This window comes from Phalacrocorax aristotelis, chromosome 19 (assembly GCF_949628215.1).
Source record: "Phalacrocorax aristotelis chromosome 19, bGulAri2.1, whole genome shotgun sequence".
Classification (NCBI taxonomy): domain Eukaryota; kingdom Metazoa; phylum Chordata; class Aves; order Suliformes; family Phalacrocoracidae; genus Phalacrocorax; species Phalacrocorax aristotelis.
The window spans coordinates 9,331,441-9,354,073 of record NC_134294.1 but is presented as its reverse complement, the minus strand read 5'-3'; the positions used below and the strand labels follow the sequence as shown (position 1 = coordinate 9,354,073).

General features: G+C 45.7%; 1 protein-coding gene and 1 long non-coding RNA gene across 3 annotated transcripts in view; both read right to left on the bottom strand.

The window, feature by feature from the left end:
- Positions 1 to 22,633, bottom strand: part of CAMTA1 (calmodulin binding transcription activator 1) — a 319,674-nt gene that overhangs the window by 271,884 nt on the left and 25,157 nt on the right. For both annotated transcript variants that reach the window (XM_075113892.1, XM_075113893.1), the window contains one exon: positions 17,834 to 17,952. In XM_075113892.1, coding sequence (XP_074969993.1) covers positions 17,834 to 17,952 — 119 coding nt within the window. The remainder of the gene's footprint in view (positions 1 to 17,833; positions 17,953 to 22,633) is intronic.
- LOC142066482 (uncharacterized) lies at positions 4,116 to 6,165 on the bottom strand. The gene is made up of 2 exons (XR_012663720.1): positions 4,953 to 6,165; positions 4,116 to 4,428 (listed from the first exon to the last, which is right to left on the bottom strand). It is a non-coding gene; the product is annotated as an uncharacterized LOC142066482 (long non-coding RNA).

Here is a 22,633-nt window from a genome sequence, read left to right as displayed (position 1 = left end):
AACATCCAAATAGACGCCGCTTGGTAACCACAAACTACCAAAACTCCGGCTGGCTACTGCTAGGCCAAAATTCCTCCGCGAAGCAGAAAGCCAAAATCTGAGCCTATCTGCAATGACCTGTGGCCAATTTAACGCGCGTGCAGATAGGAGAGCGGCTCAGCTTTATCCTGCCGGTAACAAGGCAAAGCTCCAACGCCGCTGCTGGGCACCATCCTTCCGTGGTGTTTAGTAGGTAAGCTTTGGCAAAAGGTTCAGGTGATGCAATTTGAGATGAGTGCCAAAAACACCGGCTAAGACAAAGCACCCTCTCTGCCGAACAGTCTCCATCCAAACATCCGACATCTAAAATCCCGTACGGAGCGAGCCCCTGCAGCAATGCTCACACGGCCAGTAGCCAGCCCCCTTAGGGGCTCACACAGAACGCACACGGATCCCAGCCGCCACGTTTAAGACTGATGGATCATTATCTAATGACTACTTGATTTTTAAAAACCCAAGTAATACGGCTCTATCAGTTTATCTCATTCCTATTAAAAGAAAAAATCAGAGCACCCATACTCTGTGTAGCAAAATTAGATTTAATCCCCTCCACGCGTTTTAGAGGTCGTCCCAAAGATAAGTCTCTGCCGCAGTTTTAATCCTTGGTTTAAAAGTTTATTTTAAAAAAAAAGTGAAAAGCAATAGGAGGGAGCAGGGCGGGGGGCCGAGCGGAAGCACGAGGCAATGGAGGACAGCCCGCAGCCCCCCGGGGAGTGGGGTTTTTGTCACCTTTTCAATGCTCCTACTTAATTTTGGTTTGAAGCAACACCCCAGCTGAAGCAAGCAGCATGTGGGATAGGCTATTTAACTGGCCTCATCAGATAAAAGTATTTTGGCATGAGTATGTACTATACAAAAGGCATAATCTCCTTTATGTAAAATATTTGAAAGAAAGTTTTACAGCCAAGAACTAGAGAGAGGCGTCTGTTATTTTTCATTAGCCTTTCTGATCGTGCTGAACCAAACAGTCTCATTGACAAAGTATTTTAGGACAGAACTCCGAGGTTCTCCTTGCAACCAAACACATCTCGCAGCTTATGCGGATTAAATATTCCATGTACAAACGGGAAAGTGGATGAGCGGCTCCAAGGCTCGTTGGCGAGGCCACGCGACCCGCCAGCCACGGACAACACTCATCGTGAAGGGTCCCAGGACCCGCCAGAGGCGGGAGGCGCAGTGACAGCCCGGGATGCTTTGCCAGTCACTGCTCGCTCAACCCCGCAGCGCCCGAGAGCATCGCCTTTCTTGCCATCGTCACTCGCAGGCCCGACACCTTCACGGGCAGCAAGGGCGCTGCAAGCAAGCACCAACATCGGACCTCTCCCCGCGTCCCTCCCAGGGGACAATTCATGCGCTGTCCTTGCCAGAACATGGCTTTGGCTTCCCTATAATTGCTGTTTCCTCAAAACTCTGATCTTCCCTGCAAATTCTGCACATTAAATGCCTTCACAGCACCCTCCTGTGGGGATTCTGCGTCCATACAGAGACGGGGGCAGCTAGGGATGGGGCGCATGAAGGAAATCCTCCTCCTCCTCCTCCGGCGATGCCGGCAGGGACAGGCAGCGCAAGCCGCTGTTGCCGGCTGCTCCGAGCGCGCCGGGCTGTCCTGCCCGCACGCACCACGGCACCAGGTGCGGAGCGGGGCTGGGGCTGTGAGGCGACACCGAACGCCACCCAAATGGGGTATGTTAATCGTTAAAAACTGCTCTCAAAACTAGAGAAACTTCCATTTAGCAGCACATTATTTTGGAATCCCTTATGCTTTAAATACTCTGGTTTTGTGGTGATGCTACATTTTAATTCAGATCCTTGAAAGCATTTTTATCATAAGCTACAGTGGTTTTATGCCACGCTTTGCCACCACGATGAAAAACAGACAGTTTGCTAATTTCTAAGAGGAGGAAGACTTGAGAGAGTTTATAACTGTTCTGCTACTAAACATCAAAGTTTAAAAAAAAAGATCATCTGTTACTTACACTGTTGATTTACAGCATTCAGAGCGGTACTGAGATACAGAAATCCCACAGATGTCATACACCTTCCCACTTTTTGCAAGAATGCTGTAAAATTAGAGTTGAATAAATCTCCAATCTGAATTATTGATTATCCTTTAGGTTATGCAGTAATTTAAGGTGCCTCACCATACAAGACTTGCAGAGCACACACAGATCAATTCGCTCATGCAACGTGCAGTGAGAACATTTATATGGCATTATCCACTTTTGATGCAGCTCACACCAAATTAAATCATCTTAATAGATGATGATTCTGTAGGAACGAACCAAGTTTTTTGCTTCCCAAATCAATAGGATTTAAGAAAAAAAAACACAACAAACCAACATATGAATATTAGGTGACGTGCACAGACACACACACAGACAACTATCTGATCTTGGATGCTTTAAAGGGAGGCAAGAGTGATGAGGGAAGGATGATATTCCCTTGTGTACTTCTTCCTCCACCTAACGAGGCCGGGTCTTTCCATACACTCATCACCTGGTACCAACTGCTGTCACTCGTCTGGAATCGCACGTTGCTGCCCGTCACCGGAGCATGCAACTGATCTGTCCTGTTCAGGTTCGGGCGCAAAGCGTACGTTTCCAGACGGGACTGCAGCTTGTATCCACGGCGATGTCTACGTCAACATAGATGTATGCGCGTCCAGCAAAGAAATACAAGTATCTGGTGGATTTTCAGTTACGATTTAAAAAGTTGTAAACCTAGAAGCCTTGAAAAAAACCTGTACGTGGAACCATTTGCCTCCCTTAGTCATCCCCAAACAATAATATCCAATAAGCGGCATTAGATGGGCTTTGCACTGCCAACAACTGAAGTACTGCGAGGACGTGATATACTCCAGATTGATCTCAACATGTAGAATCGATCATTTCTGATCAGCTGTCAGAGGTCAGCATTCAGTTTGGAAAATTCAAGTGCAACACTGCAATTAAAAATTGCCTTTCCGTGGCTGGAAAGCCTTTTTGTGTTGCCATACTGGACAGTTACTAAACCCTCCTCCTGAAGGTTAAATATTCACTGCAATCACGAGACAGTGAGAGCGGAAGAGCTGCTCAGCATATCCCCTCTAGCTTCCTACCGAATTCTGAAGATGTTACCGAGATCTATGGCTGCTCTTGCAGGGCAAAGCAAGGCCGAGGTTGATGGCAAGCGGGCACATGGAGGGGAGGACTGAAATCTGTCCAGCAGAACCCAGAAAGGCAGAGCGAGCCCACGAGGCAGAACAGCGCAGGCAGGAACTGCGGCAAGATCAACAGAGAATGTGATTTTTTGTTGTCACTGCCCCACGAAATGTGTGCCCGGGGAAGGCTGGTGTGGGGTAGGAGCCTCTCATCATTAACGGATGTCAGACGTTACTCATTATTACTACTGTCAAAAGCTACTGCATCACCTGGGCAGTAGCAGCAGTGCTTCCTGGATGAGAACACTCCGTTTCTACCTTAAAGAATATCAATTCTTTCTCTGCCACCCAGCCTTGCCTAGTGGACAGTAGAGCTATTCCCAGCTACAAAGAAAATATGTCCTAAATAAATGGAGAAGAGAAAGGCAAATGAAGTGTTTGATAATAAAATCTGGCAACCCATAGTCTTTTACAGGGCGGAAGTAATCCCAACAGCTGGAAGGACAGCTTTCCTGGCATCAAGGTCAGACCTTGCGAAGGAGCCGAGGCCACACGGCAGCAGCAGACCGGCCCCAGCCCGACTGCTATCCCAGAGAGCGCCGTCCCCAGTCGGCTTTCTTCTCTCCATCCCCAAGAGGAAAAGCAAAGCCAAAGCATAAACCCTTGTTACCAAATCGCACGTGGATCCGAGTCCCGAGTTAGTAACGCCTTAGCCTCTCACCAGCCTACCGCCCCGCTAACGCACGGGGACAGGGAGGACGGGACGTTAACAGAGTGACTGGGGTGAAAAAGTAGTCGTGCTTCTCGTCAGGAATTGACACTGGGGTGCTGCGGCACCCTCCCCTTCCAGGTCCCTCGCAAAGATGGAGACAGGCGAGTTGTAGTATGTGTTTCATATGTTCATCGCAACAGGAACATCACCCAGATCTAGACTAGGTCCAAGTAATAATCACTGTAATTAGCACTTCATTCATATAATTACCAGCAGAACCCATAACATTTTACAAAGGAGGTAATTACCCATATTTTACAGCTGAGGAAACAGATACAGTGCAGGTGAATAACTTAAAAGAAACCATCAGTAAATCTGTGGCACAGACAGAGACTGCAATTATCCTTATTCCCAGCCAAGGCTCTCCCCAACAATCCATGCTGAATTAACTTCTGTCTTGTGGGAAGGAATCCAGAGAAAATAAACACAAACTGGAATTTCCAATGTCTAGAAGAGCTGAAAAGCAGAGAAGCCAAACCTGAAGGAGAAATAAAAATACATTTTTATCATCGAACATTTTCTCACCCGAGGTCTGCACCGAAGAGCGAAGGAAGGGCAAAGGGCCCCAGCTCTAGCACAAACAGAAAGCCAAATGCAGGGTTTCGATTGCTATGGGAGTCCTACTTCCGTAAGCAGAGTAAAAGCAGAAGCACAAGACCGAGTCATGGAAGGCTGCCCAACGGCTCCGGCTTATCCCTTCAGCAATCAAAGACCTCCAAGCATTTTGAGAATTTAAAGATGAAAGCCATAGCAATAATTAAACTATTTAAAGACTTTGCAAAACAACCTATACACAGAGCAGCAAGCGGGGTGAGAAGCCTGGGAAACTCAGCCCCACGCCCAGAGGAGAAACGGCCGAGGCTGCGAGGGCACCAGTCCTCCCCTGGCCGCTGCTCCAACAGCCGGCTGCAGCCGCCCACGAGGCTGGAGCAGCTCTCGCATTTTCCTCCGGAAGGCAGAGCTCCCCTTCCCCTCCGAGCACGAGGGCAACAGGATCCTCACCTAGAAGCCACCAGCCCTAAATCACATCAGTGGGGGACGGCTGCCCATTGGCCTAGTTCACTGCGAACAGACAGGTTCCGTACAGAACTCTCTCCTTTCTCAGCTGCGGACTTGAGGGTAGGATCTGTCCCGCGTGCTTTTTCATCCGGCGTGTTTGGATGAGCTTTATTATTAATAGAAAAAACCAATGTTTGCTCATGTTGACCGATACATTTGTTTTTCAGAGTAGTCCAGAGTGAAGTAAGCAATTTGTCTGGTGCCTGCACATACTGTGTTAAGTGACCAGCACATGCAGATGATTGATCCACAAGAATGTCTATTAGGCTGAATAAAGCAGATTAGGTTAATCCGAGCCCAGCTGCGTTACCTGAACTGCAAGACGTGCAATGCTCTAAATCTAGTAAATGTGCGAAGTATTTCATTTCAGCCATTTAGCCTTATGTTAAGGTTAGCACATAAAAGCATCCAGCAGTAGAAGAGACTGCATGAATTTCAAAATTAAGACTTGTTTCAGGAGTGGATGTTATCAATATTCTGGCTTTGAATAACAGAGAAACCTCGTAAGCAGGAACAAATCTCTCAATAGAGCATTCTCTTAATATTTAAACAGACAAATGTTTTTGCTCTGCCAACATTCTGCAGCATTTGTGTAGTTCTTTAAGTGTTTGAAGAAAGCAAGTATTTTAGTTCCCATTCAAGTAACAAGCTCAGTAAAATGAATTAAGTTCCATCACCTCTTGCCATAAAATGGACAATCGTCACTGGTATGACCTCCTGTCATCCAGTAACACCACAGCAGAAACCCGCAGAGAGCCTTTAAGCGCGGGTGGATGGTAATGCTATTGCCACGTTGAGGGAGCAGCTTTCCTTACTAATATTTACTGTTGTTTATACAGGAGGGAGAGAACAATTCCTGTCCTCCCTTCCCGAGGGCTCTACCCCCTCCTTCGTCAGCAGCTCCAGCACCCCCGAAGCCCATGCAAGAGCTAAACAGGCATAAGCCATATGTGTCACACCGACTTCTGCGAATGACCATCTGCACCTAACAGGATACTGGGGAAGAGAGAGCATGCACCATCCTGCCACCCACACCTTGTGAGATACACCCAGCTGTTCCCTCGCTAAGAGCGCTTACCTTATGAAAAGGCGGCAGGATGGACATGACAAAATATCTCCTGAAACAAGAAATTCTAGCCATCTTTTAACCTCACGTGATTTTGTATTATTAACTCCAATTCCCAACATCAGGCATGTTTATTCCATTGCTTATTTTCCCCTCGCTATTTGTTCTACCAGGCGGCAGCTGAAAGCCAGCACAGAGTAGGAAGATTCCCTTTGGTTTCCAGATGTCTAAATAAAAGTTCTTTAAAAACTGCTTTCCTAGAAAGTCAAGGCATCCACGCCTAACTGCTGCTGAGATAAAATATGTGTTACAAGGAGGAGAAAAATAGTCTTCAAGGAGTTTTCTTGGGCAAAATAAATATTTTTTCCGCCGAGTTTTAAAAACGCTGTTGTGAAGACTGGAGAAATAGCTCAAGATGATTTTGGAGGATCATACTTCTCAGGCTGACAGGCAGCATTAAAACCAGAGTAAAAGCCAAATCCCAGCTATCCAAAACACACTCGATGTAGGAGCGGCAGCCTTGCATACCGGAATTGATGACTCTAGGCCTACATAAACTACGACAGCTAAAATTTGGAACAGGAGGGGAAAAGGGGGGAAAAAAAGCACCCAAACACTTCAAACACCGACGTAGGCTGCGATTGTCCACCTCGGCTCCTCACCACTGGCTCAGAGAAACGTGTACATTAACACGGAGGAGACACTGGTCAGCAGAACTGTGTGACTACTGGTTTTGACTGCCACGTTATTTTAACAGGTGACTCTGCAAACACAATGAAGGGCAGTTTAAAAACAGAGATCTTGCTGTTTAAGCACAAAGATCAGTGCTGGAAATACCACGTTCTCAAGCATGGATGCTAATTAAAAATAGAAGATGCTTCCTGAAATAGACTCCGCTGCTGACGGTGCATCCCCACCGCTCTCGGGTAAAACCTGCTGGGGCTCAACCCACCAAGCCCCGCAGAGGACTCGCGGGTAAGGCAGGCAGCTCAGGCTCGGCCCGGGGGTCAGCAGCACCCCCAGCAAACACTGCAGCGGCGCCTGCAGAGCCGCTGTTTCTCTAGGGAAAACATCAGCAGGAGGGTTTTCAGAGGGGTTCAGGCTCCTCCAAAAGAGGCTGGACATGGGCAGCGGCCAGGTGAAGTCAGCAGAGCCGACGTGCAACACGTGAACAGCTCACTACAATTCTAATCTGTAGTTCTAATGAAGGATATAAAGTTTTATAAGCATCAACAAGGCTCAGAGAAGACCTAAATCCATTTCAGTGCTCATTTAGCAGCTTCATCTGTGTGCAATTAAAACTTCAGCATTAAATGTTAGAGAATAAAATAATGAGACACTTAAAAAATAATCTGTGCTTCAGTGGGCCGTGCTCAGTAGATTTCATGTCATCATTTACAAGATAATAATAGAATCTGGCCAAAATCTGTGCCTTTTACGCCCATACCCTTTCAATAGAAAAACTGAAAGAGAGAAACGGCTACTGAACTTTGGGGCTTTGCTATCCCATGGACACACGATACTGCTTCTTTAAGCACATCTCGGAGCATTGGTAACTTTCCTTTTCGCTTCAGTGATAATCTAAAAATAAATGTAAATTCAGTTCCAATTGAGATTTTCATTTTGGTCTAAAGCCTAATCTTTTATTAAAACAGCTACCAGTTTTAAGCTGATGGTTAAGAAAAGTTATCTGCAGGACAGGGAACAAAATTTTAATGATAAAGAATATTTCTTACTCATAAGAGTGTCTTAAATGCTCCCATGATTTCTTTGAGCTATCAAAATGTGACGGGGGGAGGATAGGACACATGGGACCAAACAGTATATGTTTTACTGACCAAAAGAACTGTAGAGAAATGCAAATTAAAACCAAAGATGTACAGAAATATCAAAATAAATTAGATTAAGTACTGGGAGAACACAGGTCAAAAAAAGTAATGTACTATACAAGAAACAAACACACAGTTAAACTTAAAAGAAGCAAAAAACCAATGATAATTATGTACTTTATTTTTTTTTAAACAACTGATAATTTTTATTCAAGAAAAGCCAATGTTACATATCTTCATAAAAAAAGACATTTGGGGAGGTCAAAGAACGCTACAGTTTAAAAATGATGAAATGTTACAGCTTGCACACCAAAATTAAAAATGAAATGAAATTAAAAAAATGAAATGGTTACCAAAGTAATGCAGGTCAAGGGATCAAAGGTGAAGGGTCACACATTATTAAAAAGAAATCCAAAAGGGCGTCTGCATCAAGATCTCTGCAAAACAAAGGAGCTTCAGTGAGTAAAACCAATACCTTCCATGGAATCACATCAAAGCTCTCCCAATTCACACACAGCCCACGGCAGCACCCTCCGGCCGTCCTGCTCCCAACCTGGGCACGCTGAAGCGCGAGGCGCCTGCTGCAGCAGACCCTCCTGCGGCCACGACCACCCTGGCTACGCAGATCGACTCCTACGTCAGCAGCTTCAGTTTTGTTTTATTTTTTTAAAAAACCTCCCCATAGCATGGCTTCTGCAAGTCTTTCCACTTTCATATTGGTTTCTTATTCTGCAGAAGGCTCAGGGTAAAATCAGCGTGGCTGAAGCGCCTGAGCTGCGACACACAAAGCGTGCAGCCCTGCCCCAGCGCTGACAGGTTACCTTCGTTACGGAGACTGCTGTTCAGGTAACAACACAAATGGCTGTCAATACAACTTTCGGATCATCTGTTCTCAGGGCATGACATGCTCTTTTTCAAGAGTTTGCTTTATCCACTGTAACTGTGGAAATACAGTACGTATTGACACACGCACACTGAACTCCTACCACCATAACGTATTGGTTTAACGCTACAATAAAAAAAGTAATTCTAATGCGGTTACCAAGACGAGGCCTCTCCTCCTGGAATTTCAGTTACACAGAAGCTATAAAGAAACCTTTGGTACCCACTTGCAAGCAAGACACAGACAACTACGTATACTAAATTTACGCAGGGCGCATAATGCTTACATCAGATGACTTTAGGAGAAAGCCACCCACCAAGGGCACTACACCCCTTCCCATTTCAGCGTCCCCTGCCCGCCAAGGCAGGAGGTTTTGGGAGTCTGTCATCTGCATCAAAACAGCTTCATGCTTGAAGCTGAGAAACAACCCCTTTCTCCTCCATAAAACCACATCTTTGTAAGGCAAAGCAGCCACCAATGACCGAAAATCACCACGTTCAAAGTTGAGGCACAATGCAACGACCTGGTCTGGTTGTATGTTTTTCCAGAAAATGCACTGCATCTCTCTGCATCGCTCCTGCTTTACATATACCTGTCAGGAACCTGCTGGAGAAAGCGGGAAGGTCTGTGCTTTTCATACCCGCCTCCTCGGCAGTGTCTGGCAAACCCTCCTGCTGAAGTTACCACCGCATGTTGGAGTTGCGGCTATGTTCTTGCCATCATTTCCAGTATTTACCAATTCCAATTTTTGTGAACCAAAACAAGAAGTCAGCTCTTCTGCTGTTTTTTCACCTGTGTGCTAAGGCTGGGCCCTTTTGTTGCGATTTACACTACAGATTTGGAAGATTACTTCTTTCTGGAAGAAAGTGATTTGGTAACCAAGTGACTTAGAAATGATTCAACAACAAAGACACCGATTTGCAGTGACTCAGCAGCTAATGATGTCCAGAAGGTAGTGACATGAATCATATATCGGGAAGACCCCATACCTCTGGAACTCCTCAGAGGTGGGAGCGGGGGAAGTGCGCACGGTCGCCCCGCGGCACCCGCCTGCAGCTGGACGAGGGCTGCCAGGGCAGGCAGCCCCCCTGCGGGTCCGTGCCATGGGTGCTGCGTCCCCTAACACGAGCCCGAGGCTCCCTCCTGACTCCTCAGGCAATACCGAGTTGGTATAAAGATGCGTTTTAAATAACTGCAAGAACGTTTTACCCGTGGGATGGCAAGTGACTTACAGCTGGAGCCAAACTGGAGTTAAACCAGAGACCGGAGTTAAACTGGAGCTAAATGTGGGGCGGACCCAGAAAGCACACCAGCTCACCAGCATTTTGCTAACGCCACTCTGCTGTCTATTGGCCAGTGGACAGCTGCCTGCTCCCGTTTTTATGACCCACAGCCACATGTGTCAACAACTGGGTACAGACGCCAATTTCAATGGAATGAACAGAGACTTTCTTTTTTTAATTTCTCTCCCATCGCACAGATCTCTCCCCTCTCCCCCAGGTGCACTTTGTTCTCCCCAGTGCCCCACTGATCACTCCTTTTGCAGAAAACAAATTGGTTTCACTCTGAGTCCTTTTGCTGAAGCACTACTCCCGCACAAAATCCTCGCTTTTATTGGCACTAATTTTTCCTTCCAATCTAGTTTTTCTTTTTCCTCCAAATCCCCTGATTTTTCTCTTCAAAATGAAACAGCTGCCCTTGGAAGTAGTGAACATGAGACTGAGAAGACAGGATTTCAGTCGCTTACAAAATGTAATATCCTCAGTTTCCATTCATTTGACAAGTGAACCAATTCATTTGTGTTTATATATGCCAGTCCCTGGCAGAGAGACATTTAAATTGACTTTGTAAATTGACTTTGTTGTAACATTTTCCTTGTAAAATGCGGTACAAAGTACAACTCGTGTAACACACCAGTGAGTATTTTACTCAGTGCTGGGCAAGCCAAAGACCCAAATACGCGATGCAGTGGTACCTACCGCTGCTGCTGGCGTTCCGGTAGATAAACAGCTAAATAATAATCAAATTAATGCACTCTGCCGATTCTCTCCCATTTGGAGAAGGGTTTACATAACTGGTAACTCCAACTTTTTACTCCCCCTATACCAGATGCCACACACTCTCTTGATCCTACACTTCAGAGGAGCCCTGTACCACTAGAAAGGTTGAGCCCCAGATGATGCAGGTTAATCAATCAGAGACATAATACTCCACCTTTCTGACACGCTGGCAGTAGAGGAACCTGGCGGTGCCTGGCACCAGAAAGTCCCCTTCCGTCTGAAATAGCCCCTGGAGGTTTGCTGGGAGGTTTCATCCTTGCCCCCGGGAACTGTTCCCGCCGCTCCGTCGCTTGGTGCAGCGGCCAAACCAGCCCGGCCTGCTCCTGAACAGCAGAACGCGAGCGGCTGCGTCTCTGCCTACGGGAGCAGGAGGGCACTCGCCGCGAAGCCTGCGGCAAGGCACCGCCACACCAGCGCTCAACGCAAACCGGAGCAGTTCCGCCCCAAACTAATTGCTAGAAACTTTCAAAATTTGTAAAAATATTCAGGGGTATTTTGCTAGGTTACTAACGTCAAAAAGCCAGTGAGTTAAACACCATCAGCATTTTATACTTTGTGTATAACATGCTAAAACTAATTAGTACGTAATTTTTTTTTCCTGTAGCTATCATTAAGTGTAAAAAAGTTAATTTAACTCATTCAATCGAATTCATTTGCAAAAAAAAGCCAGGAGGGCAGTACATTACCCAAAACAATATGTTTCATTTGTTTGCTGTGCTTTACAGGATTCAATCTGGTCCCAGGACTCCGACACATTAAGTGCACAGAACTGCCAAATCAGCCATTTTAGAACACTTACACAATTACAACGTCGGTCCCCAACACTAACAAAAGGGAAGGAAAGAAAGTCAGATTTCCATAAGAGGAAGATGAGGGATTTCTCTCTATGAGAGCACGAACAGCAGAGCAGGTATTACTGCTTTTGCTTAAGGCTGCCAGGAACAGTAACCTTTCAATTCTGCTAAATCACGGAGCCTGCTCACAACATTTACTAATTATGTAAACATGACTGAGAAACCGCAAAAGCAAAGCCAGTAGCAGATTTTCTGCTTTGTACATTAAGCAAAGCACAGGATTTCATTAATTTCACAAAATAAACCTATAATGAAGTGCTTCTGTTAAAGAGAAATTTCCACCTCGTTCACTGATCAGCCTTAAATCATCATCACGCAGGCAGCGAGAAAAGCCACCCACACGTGCTAGACGGCATCAGTCAGGTGTACACACAGTTTACTCCTGACTCGGCACTAGCTGGGGTGTAAACGTGACTTCCTTCTGATTTCACGGTCAGATATTTTTCTTCTCCTTTAAAAAAAAAAAGTGAGTTTTCTTACACTTCTGTTGCTGGCCAAGAGAACGGACGCGCTTTGGAAGGCATGGTACCAACGGCTGGTGGAGCCAGCACCCAACTGGCCAGTGATGCCCAGGCAGGACGCGCCTCTCCCAGCGACAACGGCTAGCAGTAGCAGGAGATGACCACCACTGAAATGGGGCACCCAAGCCATCGCCGACGTTCTTGATTTTACAGATGCTCTGGCCGTTCCAGCATTTGGCAAACATTCTGCCCTCAGCTAAGCACTTCCTTTCACTGACAAAACCTTACGGTAACTTGCTTCAGTCCCCAGCTCAGCACAAACCTAAGAGCAAGCCGACGTGCCAGACCACCGGTGGCAGGAGGAGATGCTACCGAGGAAGCGTGCACAAGCCGGACTGTGACCGCTTCCCCAGTACTCCTCCAGCAGAGGATCGTCAGGTGGAACAGAAAGCAACAGAAGTTCTAGTAACAGCATTTGCCAATATCACCGTAATATTTTAGACTCCATGATCACATGGGCAGAAGGCAATTAGTCAAAATTAAATATTCTTGTTGCTCTCGAGAGATCACAGAGCCGATGCAGACTGCGAGGATGTTCCAGCTGTGCAAGCGCTCGGCAGCTGCAGAGCTCTCACAACGGCCAGCCTCTGGCTTCGGGAAACTCTGCACTTAAGCAAAGCACATCTGAATTAACCTGAGCTTAACGGAAAGCATTAAATGAAATACACTGAGTAACTTCACAGTCCTCAGGAAACTCTAACTAGCGCTGCTGCTTTTCCAGCAAGTTTTGCCATCTTGATGGCCTGTGGCAGGCGGGATGCTGTGACCTGGACAGGCACCCCCTCCTCGCTCCGACTGTGGTCATGACAAAAGCCGATGCCATGCACTTGCTCTCAACCACCAATTTAAAACACATGAAGCTACTTTGGTAAATAAGGTATGAACTGGTACGGTAACGTAGCAAAGCGCTACAATAAGCCATACCGTCTAGGGCCACCTTAAAACAAATAGGTGTTTCAAGTTTTCAGCGTAAGTTAATTCTAAAAGGAACTTAAAAGCAGTAACACAAAAAAAAGAAAGTAGCAGCGTGTCGCACTGCTCGGTCTTTACCCAGGGGCCGAGGCAGATCTGGAGTAGCAGGTGGCAGATGACGTATCGCTTTCACCAACTCCTTCCTAGCACTTCATAGCAGAACAGCCAGCCCGAACGCTTGAGACTCACTCCGCAAAACAGCCTGGGTCCCTTAAGTCCCTCAGGCAATTCTCCAAACCTTCAAGATCATCTCTGCACTTTAGAGAAAATATGGGAAATAGCTTGATGTCAAGCAGAAGAGGAGAATGTCACTGCTGTGCAAGCAAAGCAAAAATGCAAGACCATGTCAGAGGTGCCAGTGATCGTGCCGCTCAAGGTCCCCAACGCAGCATCGTCAAAGAATTTCTTCCTATGCTAAATAATGCTAAAATAAAGCATTTTGTAATTGCACTTATTGACATACTGCCAAGCAATACTTCAGCCTGAAATTCGTAAAAAATGATGCTAGATATCACACTGGAAAAACGGGGCGTTTCTGCCTTGCACCTCAAGAAAAGCCTAAGCACACAAAGCAATTACTACTGCTTTTTTTCTACTGTGGAAATTCTGGGCTTCTCCCAGCAGAGAATGCAAACGTAGAACACCATCAGAAACAAAAGCCCTAGGTAGCATTTTACATTTCCGATGTTTAACTTTTCCTTCTTTCTCGTACTGTGTCATTAAGTGTTTACAAGGATGATTAATGACTGCGGCTGCCAACTCCATTAACGAAAGGCATGCTCAAAGCTGCAATCCGGCTTTTGGCAAGCGCCGTGCAGAGACAAGGTTACTCCAACACCCTTGAGCCCCTGCACCCACCGCACAGCGGGGAGCCGCATGGCCTGGGGAGCTCCCGGCTCCCAGATACCCTGGTCACTCGCGTTTCCTGTGGACGAGGTCTCTTGCTGCCCAAAGCGATTAGAGGTCAGTGAGCCAGCAACCTTCGCCGCCTCTCCTAGGGGACGAGGCGCGAGCGCTGGCAGACGCCAGACGAAGCGGGAGCTCAGCCGAGCGCCCGGAGCGAGCCACAGACGCCAGCTCTGCCGGGTGCTGCTTTGGGAGCACCGGCCCCGCTCCCCGTGGAAGGGACCTGAGACCCAGCGCTCCTGAAACCCACGTTTGGTGTGCACCGCGAGCACGCCAAGCAAGCTACGAGGAGCACCATGCTATGGGAAGCCTTTGCTCCATCCACTCATGAAAACCAGAACCAGATCTATATATTACACAAACACTAAAACGGTTCAACATGAACGACAATGAAAACCCAAGAGCAAGGAACTCCCTGATATGAACAGAGCAGAATTTTCTGGCAATTAACTGATTTGTCCTAACATGAGAAATCCTATGAAAATCCCCTTTCTATCCTCCCCCAGAGCAAGAGAAATCATCACACGCACACTTTCACCAGCATCTCAAAAAATGTAAATCTGTAATTAAATTGCTTGGCTAAACTTATGATTTTGTATCTCTGGAAAAAAAAAAAACACTGAATAGAAGGAACACTTCCTTCACTAGGAAATATAAACCCATTATAAACTTGATTTAAGACAAGATGACATCTTGATATGGAAATATATTTCCATCAAACATTTCAGTTAAAACTGCCTAATCTGATGGAAAGCAAACATCTCGATAACATGTTCTAAGCATTTTCAAACGCTCCATTTCTCTTGCTGCTCACAGCATTATTTTACTAAGTGTAAAGTCAACCACAACCTACTCAGCTCTCAAAGGATATTGTTTCTCCATCCCAATTACCCGATCCAGAGCAACCTATGACCATTAGCCTCAATCTGCAGATGAAAGCGCTCAGAAAAAAGTTATTTGCGGCGTTCCCATGGTGATGCCCTGGTAGAGGAAAGAACAAACCCCAGCTGCTCCCTGACCTCCGCACCCAGCGTCAGCAGCGTCTCATTTGCAGATGCAAGGGAATCACCAGCAGACGAGCCTGCGCGCCCTTTATGCCGCCTGCCAGCTCCAGGGGCTGAAAACACGTTTGCTCTTTAATTTGAAGACCCCCGGATGGGTGCAAGGGTCACATTTATGTCCCTGCAAAACATCCCCGCACAAAGGAGCGGAAAAAGCAATGCTGAAAGGTTTTGGGAAGTAACCGGGTCCTGGCTGGGTTAGGAGGGCCGGCCCCGGCCGCCCCTCAGGATGCATTCCCCACCACATCCCATTGCGCTCACACTCCATGGCGAAAGTGGACATCCATGAGTTTGTCCAAACATACATGAGTTTGGGGGAGGACGGCAATGTCAGAGAAATATTCAGATTGTACGTTACTTTACACATTTTATTTCTTTTATATCTTTTAATAAACCTCCCTATCGTGAGACACCTCGCAAGCAGTACCAGTGATTTTGAAATTAACAAAAGGCTCTGGAAGTACCACTGTATAAAATACACCTTTTTCTTCTACATTTTACAACTCCTGCCTTCACCAGCAGAGACACTACACCTGGGTACTCAGATGAAAAAGTACATTCTGTTAGGAATGACTCTGAATGTAGTCCAACATTATTATTCAATTATACTGTAAGAAAAATTACAAGCATTGTAATAGCGAACAGAAATCAACTTCCAGGTTGGGGGTGGGGAGGGAAATAAAATCTGTAAGCTAAGCTCCCTCCTCCCCTGTAATTACACAAACTTTCCAAGACTTCATCTAGGCATAAGACTCTGCCTTTTCCTTCCCCTGCCCCGAGCTAACAAGGCCAAAAATCTCTGGCCACAGGAAAAGCTCTTCCCTTTAAATAATGCAATAGGGAAACTGCAACCGACACACCACACACACCGGCACAGGCAGCACCAGTAATAACCCATGTTCAGAACCAGCTCCTCGTCCCCGCTGCGCGGCAGCCAGTGACAGATTTCGGAGGAAAGAGAGATACAAATGAGCGTGACAAACTTGACATTCAAAATGACAGAAGTGGGCTGGTTTTGGGTTTTTCACGTACTAGCTGAGGACTTGTGATTATTAGCAAACAATCCATCTAGAATTAAGGTAGCAGACAAACCCGCACCAGCAAGATGTCGGCGAGCACCATCAAAACCATTCACCTTCCCCCTCCCCAGAACACTGACACGGCCTTCAGAGGGAATGCTACGCTCCTGAACTTTTCTTCTAGCCTAATACACCTTGCAAGCACCTACACGCTCCCATTTGCATCATGCTTGTGAATCATGAAGATTTTCAGCTATATGAATAACTGCTTCTGCCACACACGGTACCCTGGGAAGCTCCGCACACCAAACACTCTTCAAAAACAAGCAAAAGCCTGCGTGTGTAAATGCGCGCACAACACACTAAACCGGGGACAACAGAAATACTAGAGAACAGTGACTAGAGCCCAACGAGCTGCCTCCAAGAACAAGAGGGAGCATCATTCTGCCACAAACCTACCCAGAGAGCTTGCTTTCTCAACTGTCTGTCAAAAGATCACCGCCCGGTTCCCATTACTATAAGCACTATCACAGAAGAAATAGCAACACACATTTTCTACAATCTACATTTCAATTCAAATGACCCAAGACAAAAACATCTACACAAAAGAGCCAATGCCAGCAACTCCCCAAAAGACCCGATTAATTCTGTCACAGTACTTAGTATGTTAAAAATAGATACTTGACTTCAACTCTTAGACAAGAGAAGGGGGGCGCACATAAAGGACTCCAGCTTTGCAGGACACACACATGGACTGATCCATACTCGATTCTGCGCTCAGCTTGCCGCTCGCAGTCGTGCAACTCATGAGTACAGCTTTTGATAACACGTTTAGATGTTACAAATGACTGATTAGAGGGACGAGAACAGTCAGCTTGCAGCAGGCAGACACTCACTGGAGTTTTACAGTAATTTCCCAAAGTGGATTGCTTCTGTTACTAAATGATTCCCACAAATGTGGCAAAGGTACCGTACGACAGTGCTGCTGAAAACTCAACCTACGCTGCGGGTAGTGCTGTGTACCTTCCAGCCTTGCTGCCCAGAAGGAATAACGGCAAGGGATGGCAGAACTATTGGGATTGTTCTCAACTTTACCTTGGCCCACCAGACACCTGAATTTTAAATACTTTTGCTTTCAAGGAACCCAACCATGATGTGCTACCGGGAGATTTGCAAACTAGCACATTCAGAGTAACTGGATTCCGGTAAAAAACGCCCAATACCTTGTGTCCCCTGTTCTTCACAAGATTTCTCAGAACCCTGTTTGGCAGGAAAGAACATGCACTGGCCTTTTGTTCAGAAGTCTTTACGCGCAGTAAGATAACATTTTCTTTAACGTGGTACCAAAACACCTACCTAATTTGAAGCAACTGTGAAACACGTCAGTGAGACGATGCAAGATTTGTCTCTCTAAAGCAAGTGACATACATGCAAGCAATAGACTCCTACTATACCAGTAGTCAGCTCCTGCATTTACCTTCAAGTCTAGTTTAAAGCTGACTTTCAACATGTTAATAGGACTTTACTGTTTAAACAATAGGTTCCAGAGCCAGGGCATTTATATTCTGTAAGTTACATGGCATGCTCTCAAAAAATAATCCATAAGCATCATGTAAGCTGATACGTTTAAGAATAAATAAGAGATTTAACTACCTCATTAGTGTTCCAGCGGTGCCTCTCTTTCGGTAAACTTGAACATTTTGGTAGACATTCAAGCAGCTTCTTCGGTAAAAAGATTTTTACATGACTGCCGTTGCTGTTCCCATGATCATCTAGAAAGAAGAGGAAACACGTGATGTATAACAGGAGAACAGGTGGTTTCCACCAGGAGGCCCTAGCTATGACAAGACTTGGGAACCCACCACTTCACTTGTCAAAGAGCAGGCAATTTGTCACTGCAAAGAATACAGCTTTCTGTTGACACTGCACCTTTATTTCAAAAATATAAGTACAGTTTAATTCCTTGTGGTTGCAAAGTTTGAAAAGAGCTTTGACGGATTTGTGCACAAGAAGCATGCGTGTGTGCTTACCTGTGTCTGTTTTAGCTTATTATTTCCCTCAGTGACAAATTTTACAAGCCATAGCGACAAAATGTTATAGAAGCTGTGACCACAGCGGTGTGAGCTGCTAGGAAAGTCGTAAATGAAGCTCACACTTGACAGGATTTGCAAGCAAATAAGCACAGAGACCCAGTACCTCCTATAATTTTGTCAAGCTGCAGCAGCAATGCAACTCAAGGTCTATTAGTTCATTTAAAACTAAAATGTGCTGCACCAGATTAAAAACAGGTTACTTCTCTTTCCACGGACATCTCGGGAAGGGAATGCAGTTCCTCAACATGAGAGTGAGGTAGAAGGACGGGGTCTCAAAAGGAGAAATACTGAAGATTACAAAGTGGATTTTTTTGTTGTTGATACAAATGTAGAAAGTGCATTGATCCCCCTTAAAACAAAAACAAAACAAAACAAAAGAAAAAAAAGAGATCCAAAGACCCCAAAGGCCCAACAACAGCCCGCAGAGGTCCCAGAAGCTTGACTCTGTCTCTGTCACCGCTGTAACACCACCTAAAGAATCAGAGCGTCCATGACCTGTACATGCTTACAGAACAGATCAGCCCCTGCAGAAAAGGCAGCTGAGCAGCAGGATAAGACACACTAGAGCTACAGCACAGCAGCTTTACTAGTACTCCTTCCAACCGTCGCCCCCTCCACCTCTGCCTTCTTCCGCTACTCACACTTTGCACGACAGATCCTGGGCAGCGGTGTATGAGAAGTACGCTTATTCACTGGCATTTTACCCTACAAAATTAGTTTGTAGTCATTTCCCATTTGGAAGTGTACAGATAAAGGATATTAACTTTTTCCTTTTACACATCTCATCGTTCTATGTCATTAAACAGATGCCAGCATCATGATAAAACTCCTCTGTAATTACGTACGATGCAGAAATTTCCCATGACCTGCAGCAAATCAGAGAGAACCCGTCCCGCAATCATCGTGGGAAGGGGGCGAGGAGCACAAACCCGCAGCTAGACATCCCTAGTATTCTTAAGGCTTGATTATACTCTTGGACATGTCAAGTTCAACAACATACATGCTGTTAAATCAACTACTCGCGCAAGCACGGCAGATGAGTTTACAAGATAAGCAGCGATGTGTACGATAAACGTGAGCTGCTCGATAATTTACGAGTCCTGCGCGCTCCCCGCGTTACTGGGAACTTCACTGTGTGACGGTGTTAAGACTAAATCAACGGGGTTGCCCGTTTTGTACTTCTTCCTCAGCGAACGAGCTGTCGGGCAGCATTGATCTTTGCTGAACTGAGAGAAATCAGGAAGAATGTTCTCTCAATTATTTTTTTTTAAAATATCGTTCCAGGATTTCTAGCCTGACATCGAATATCTCAGGCCATTACGCTACGGGCCTTTTCAGTCACATCTTTTTCCCAATGTTCTGCACGTGTGACCATCACCTCTGTTACCTCCCACCACCCCTGGCCGCTCGAAGCTTCAGTCGAGCAGGTCGCAATGCCTGGGGTTACCCACAAAGACACCAGCTTGCTTGGGGCTAGCAACAGAGCCGGGCAGCCCCCGCCGTTCCCACCTGTATCTTCAGACCCACTGCCCAATTTAGGTGGCACCTACTTAACATTCCCTACATGAATTTTATACCGTTTTCATTTCTCATTCAAAATATTGCATTGCACTACATTCAATTCATTAAGACGGCAAAGTATTTTACAGCACACATTATTGCTTTTATCGGTCAAACTACATCCCCAGTTACATCTCATCAGCTTATTTTCCATGGGCACACTTTAATTGACATTAATTGCATTACTTCCCCTTACCTCTGTATCAGTCAAGTCCTCTATCATCCATTCCATTATTTTGCAGGGCTGGCAGGCCTCTAATTATTCAGCTCTTTTTATTAACTTTCTTCCACTGTCATCAATTATCGGTATTATTAATCCAGAAACTGCCTATGGATAACAGATCCCTTAAAAACATTTGGGTACAAGTTGTCAGAACTTGCCGACTCTAAACCTTCCAACTCCTGTTGTTAGCACCTCATACCCTTGTGTTATTATAGCAACAGAAGGGCATTTTCATCTTCCTGTAACATGCCCACACCTCATGTATAGTCCCCTCTTCTGCCTTCAGCAACGACATTTCTTCATTCCAAAAAATCCCCAACATGGAAAACAACAACTGCCACCTGCCTCGACCTGACAGGCTTTTCATGAAAGAATCCTCTAGCCGCATGGTCAGAACAACACATGACAATCATGTTATGGGAAGCAAACCCTAAATTCGGTGACCTCTAAAAACAGGTTTGACCTTGGAAAAGGACAAAATTGGCCAGCCTGCTATGAGGATTAAGAACAAGAAAGTGCCTTGCCCAATGATGCACACACGACGCTTGCTTTAAAACTTGCTTCCCCACCCGCTGGAATCATTCATGACATGTTCCCAAACGGAGGAAGCTCTGTGTGGATAAAGAGGGAAAGCTGGGCACCGAAGAGGAGGATCGCTCTCCCAGCTGCGGCAACGGTGCTGGCAGACCTCAGCCGCCCCTGGACCTTCGCGCCGCGACTCAGCTTCCTTCCTACAGCGTTTGCCATCAGCGGGTCCCCAGGCAACACACGGGATCTGACATCCCCACCTACGGACTAGCAACAAGATTCACATTCCTCCAAATCAGCTCTCGCTTTGCTCCCCACATTCCTCACAAATAACATCGCAATCCTTCCAACGAAAACATGCCGATCTTTAGTAGGTGGAGCAAGGGGAAAAAAATGTGGTTTTCCTTTGGTTTGAATCAAATCTGCCATTTCTAGTAAATCCAACGTACCCACGCACCCTCCGTGGAGCCTTCTGATGAAGTCAGAGGAACAAGAATCAGCACTGCTCAGCATTTGCGCCCCACTCACGGAGCAACCAGCACGTCCCAGTGGGGCCATTTTACATTTATTTAGAATTCAAATATCCTCTGTAGTTAAAAAAAAGGAGCTGCAATTTCACAGCGCTTATTTGGTTTTCCTGTGCAAAACCAGGACAGATTTGTACTTGAACTTTCTTCCTCGTACTATTTGTGACACGGGTGCGACTTATGACATTGTGATCTGCAAACCCATTCAGTGTCGATAAAAAGTGCTTTGGCAAGCAAAGCTGCACTTGCAGAAGGAGGATTTGCCAGTAAACCTGTATCGACATGGGGTTTTTTTTAGTGTGAAGCTGGCCACAGCTCAAAAACGCTTCCCAAGGCATGCACAGCGATTCTGAAAACTACAATAAGGATGCGATATACTAAAATACAGCAGCCTACAATGATCTGGTTATAATTCAGCATGAAAACCCAAAATTTAAGTTCCATTAGCAGTCTTCAGCATTACTTATTAGCAAAGCAGAAACTCATGTAAAATTAAGAAAGTACAACTATTATAAAGTTCATGGAAAGTTCCATATTAATTATACCACATAAACCCTTCGTAATTTTATGGGTTTCTTCATGCTCCTTGCACTTTATCCTCCCAAGGGATGCAACATGGGCCATAAAACTTTAAAGCACACAACAGCAAATCACACAGTATTCTCTACCCCTGCTCTCCAAACAAACCCCCTCCCCCCTTTTTTTTCTTTAACTGGTTCTTAAATCTCCTGTGATCCAGGAGGTGAATTTAGATCTGTAGACCATTTAACTACCACGGTTTATCAACATAACGTATAATCAGAGAATACAGAAACGGGTGTTGATCAACTGCTGATTCACAGACAGTTCTACACTGGAAATAAGGGTAAAGAATAAGCCTGTATAATCACAAACACAAGCTTCATAAAGCCATTATTAATGAAGTAATAACTTGGGGTTGGCCATCTTCTTAACTACCTCACAAGAGAGGTGAAAGGTGTTTAAGCGTTACAAATAGGCGCTTCCATATAAAACAAACAGCTAAAATCGCTGTGTAATTATTAGCTACTTAAATGGAATGGGAGGGCATCAAGTTAGCCGTGATGCCACTCACCACGCTGCTGCTGAAGCAGCGGAACCAAGCAAATAGAGTCCAGACGTGGCACCCACAAACACAGCAGGCGTGGGCTACCTGGAGTCACCCCGGCTTTGGTGTAAGGCCACTACTAACCCATGCACTGGTCCGCCTCGCAAGGTAAATAACAAACGCGTGCCTTAAGAGAGCTAGGTAGCAGCTGCATCTATACCCAAAGCAAAAGCACCAGCGCCATCGTCCCTCCTTCGGAGGTGGGCTTCTCAACCCTACCAGCTTTTCTGAAACACTCCTCCCCTTTGCAAAAAGCTACCCTTCCAGTAACTCACTTTTCTGAAGATGACATGCAAAGACACAGACGGAAATGAAAGTCAAGACACCTAGATTTAGTAATAAGGAATTCTCTTTTTTTGTTTGTTTTTAACACATATTTATATTTCCTATGTATTG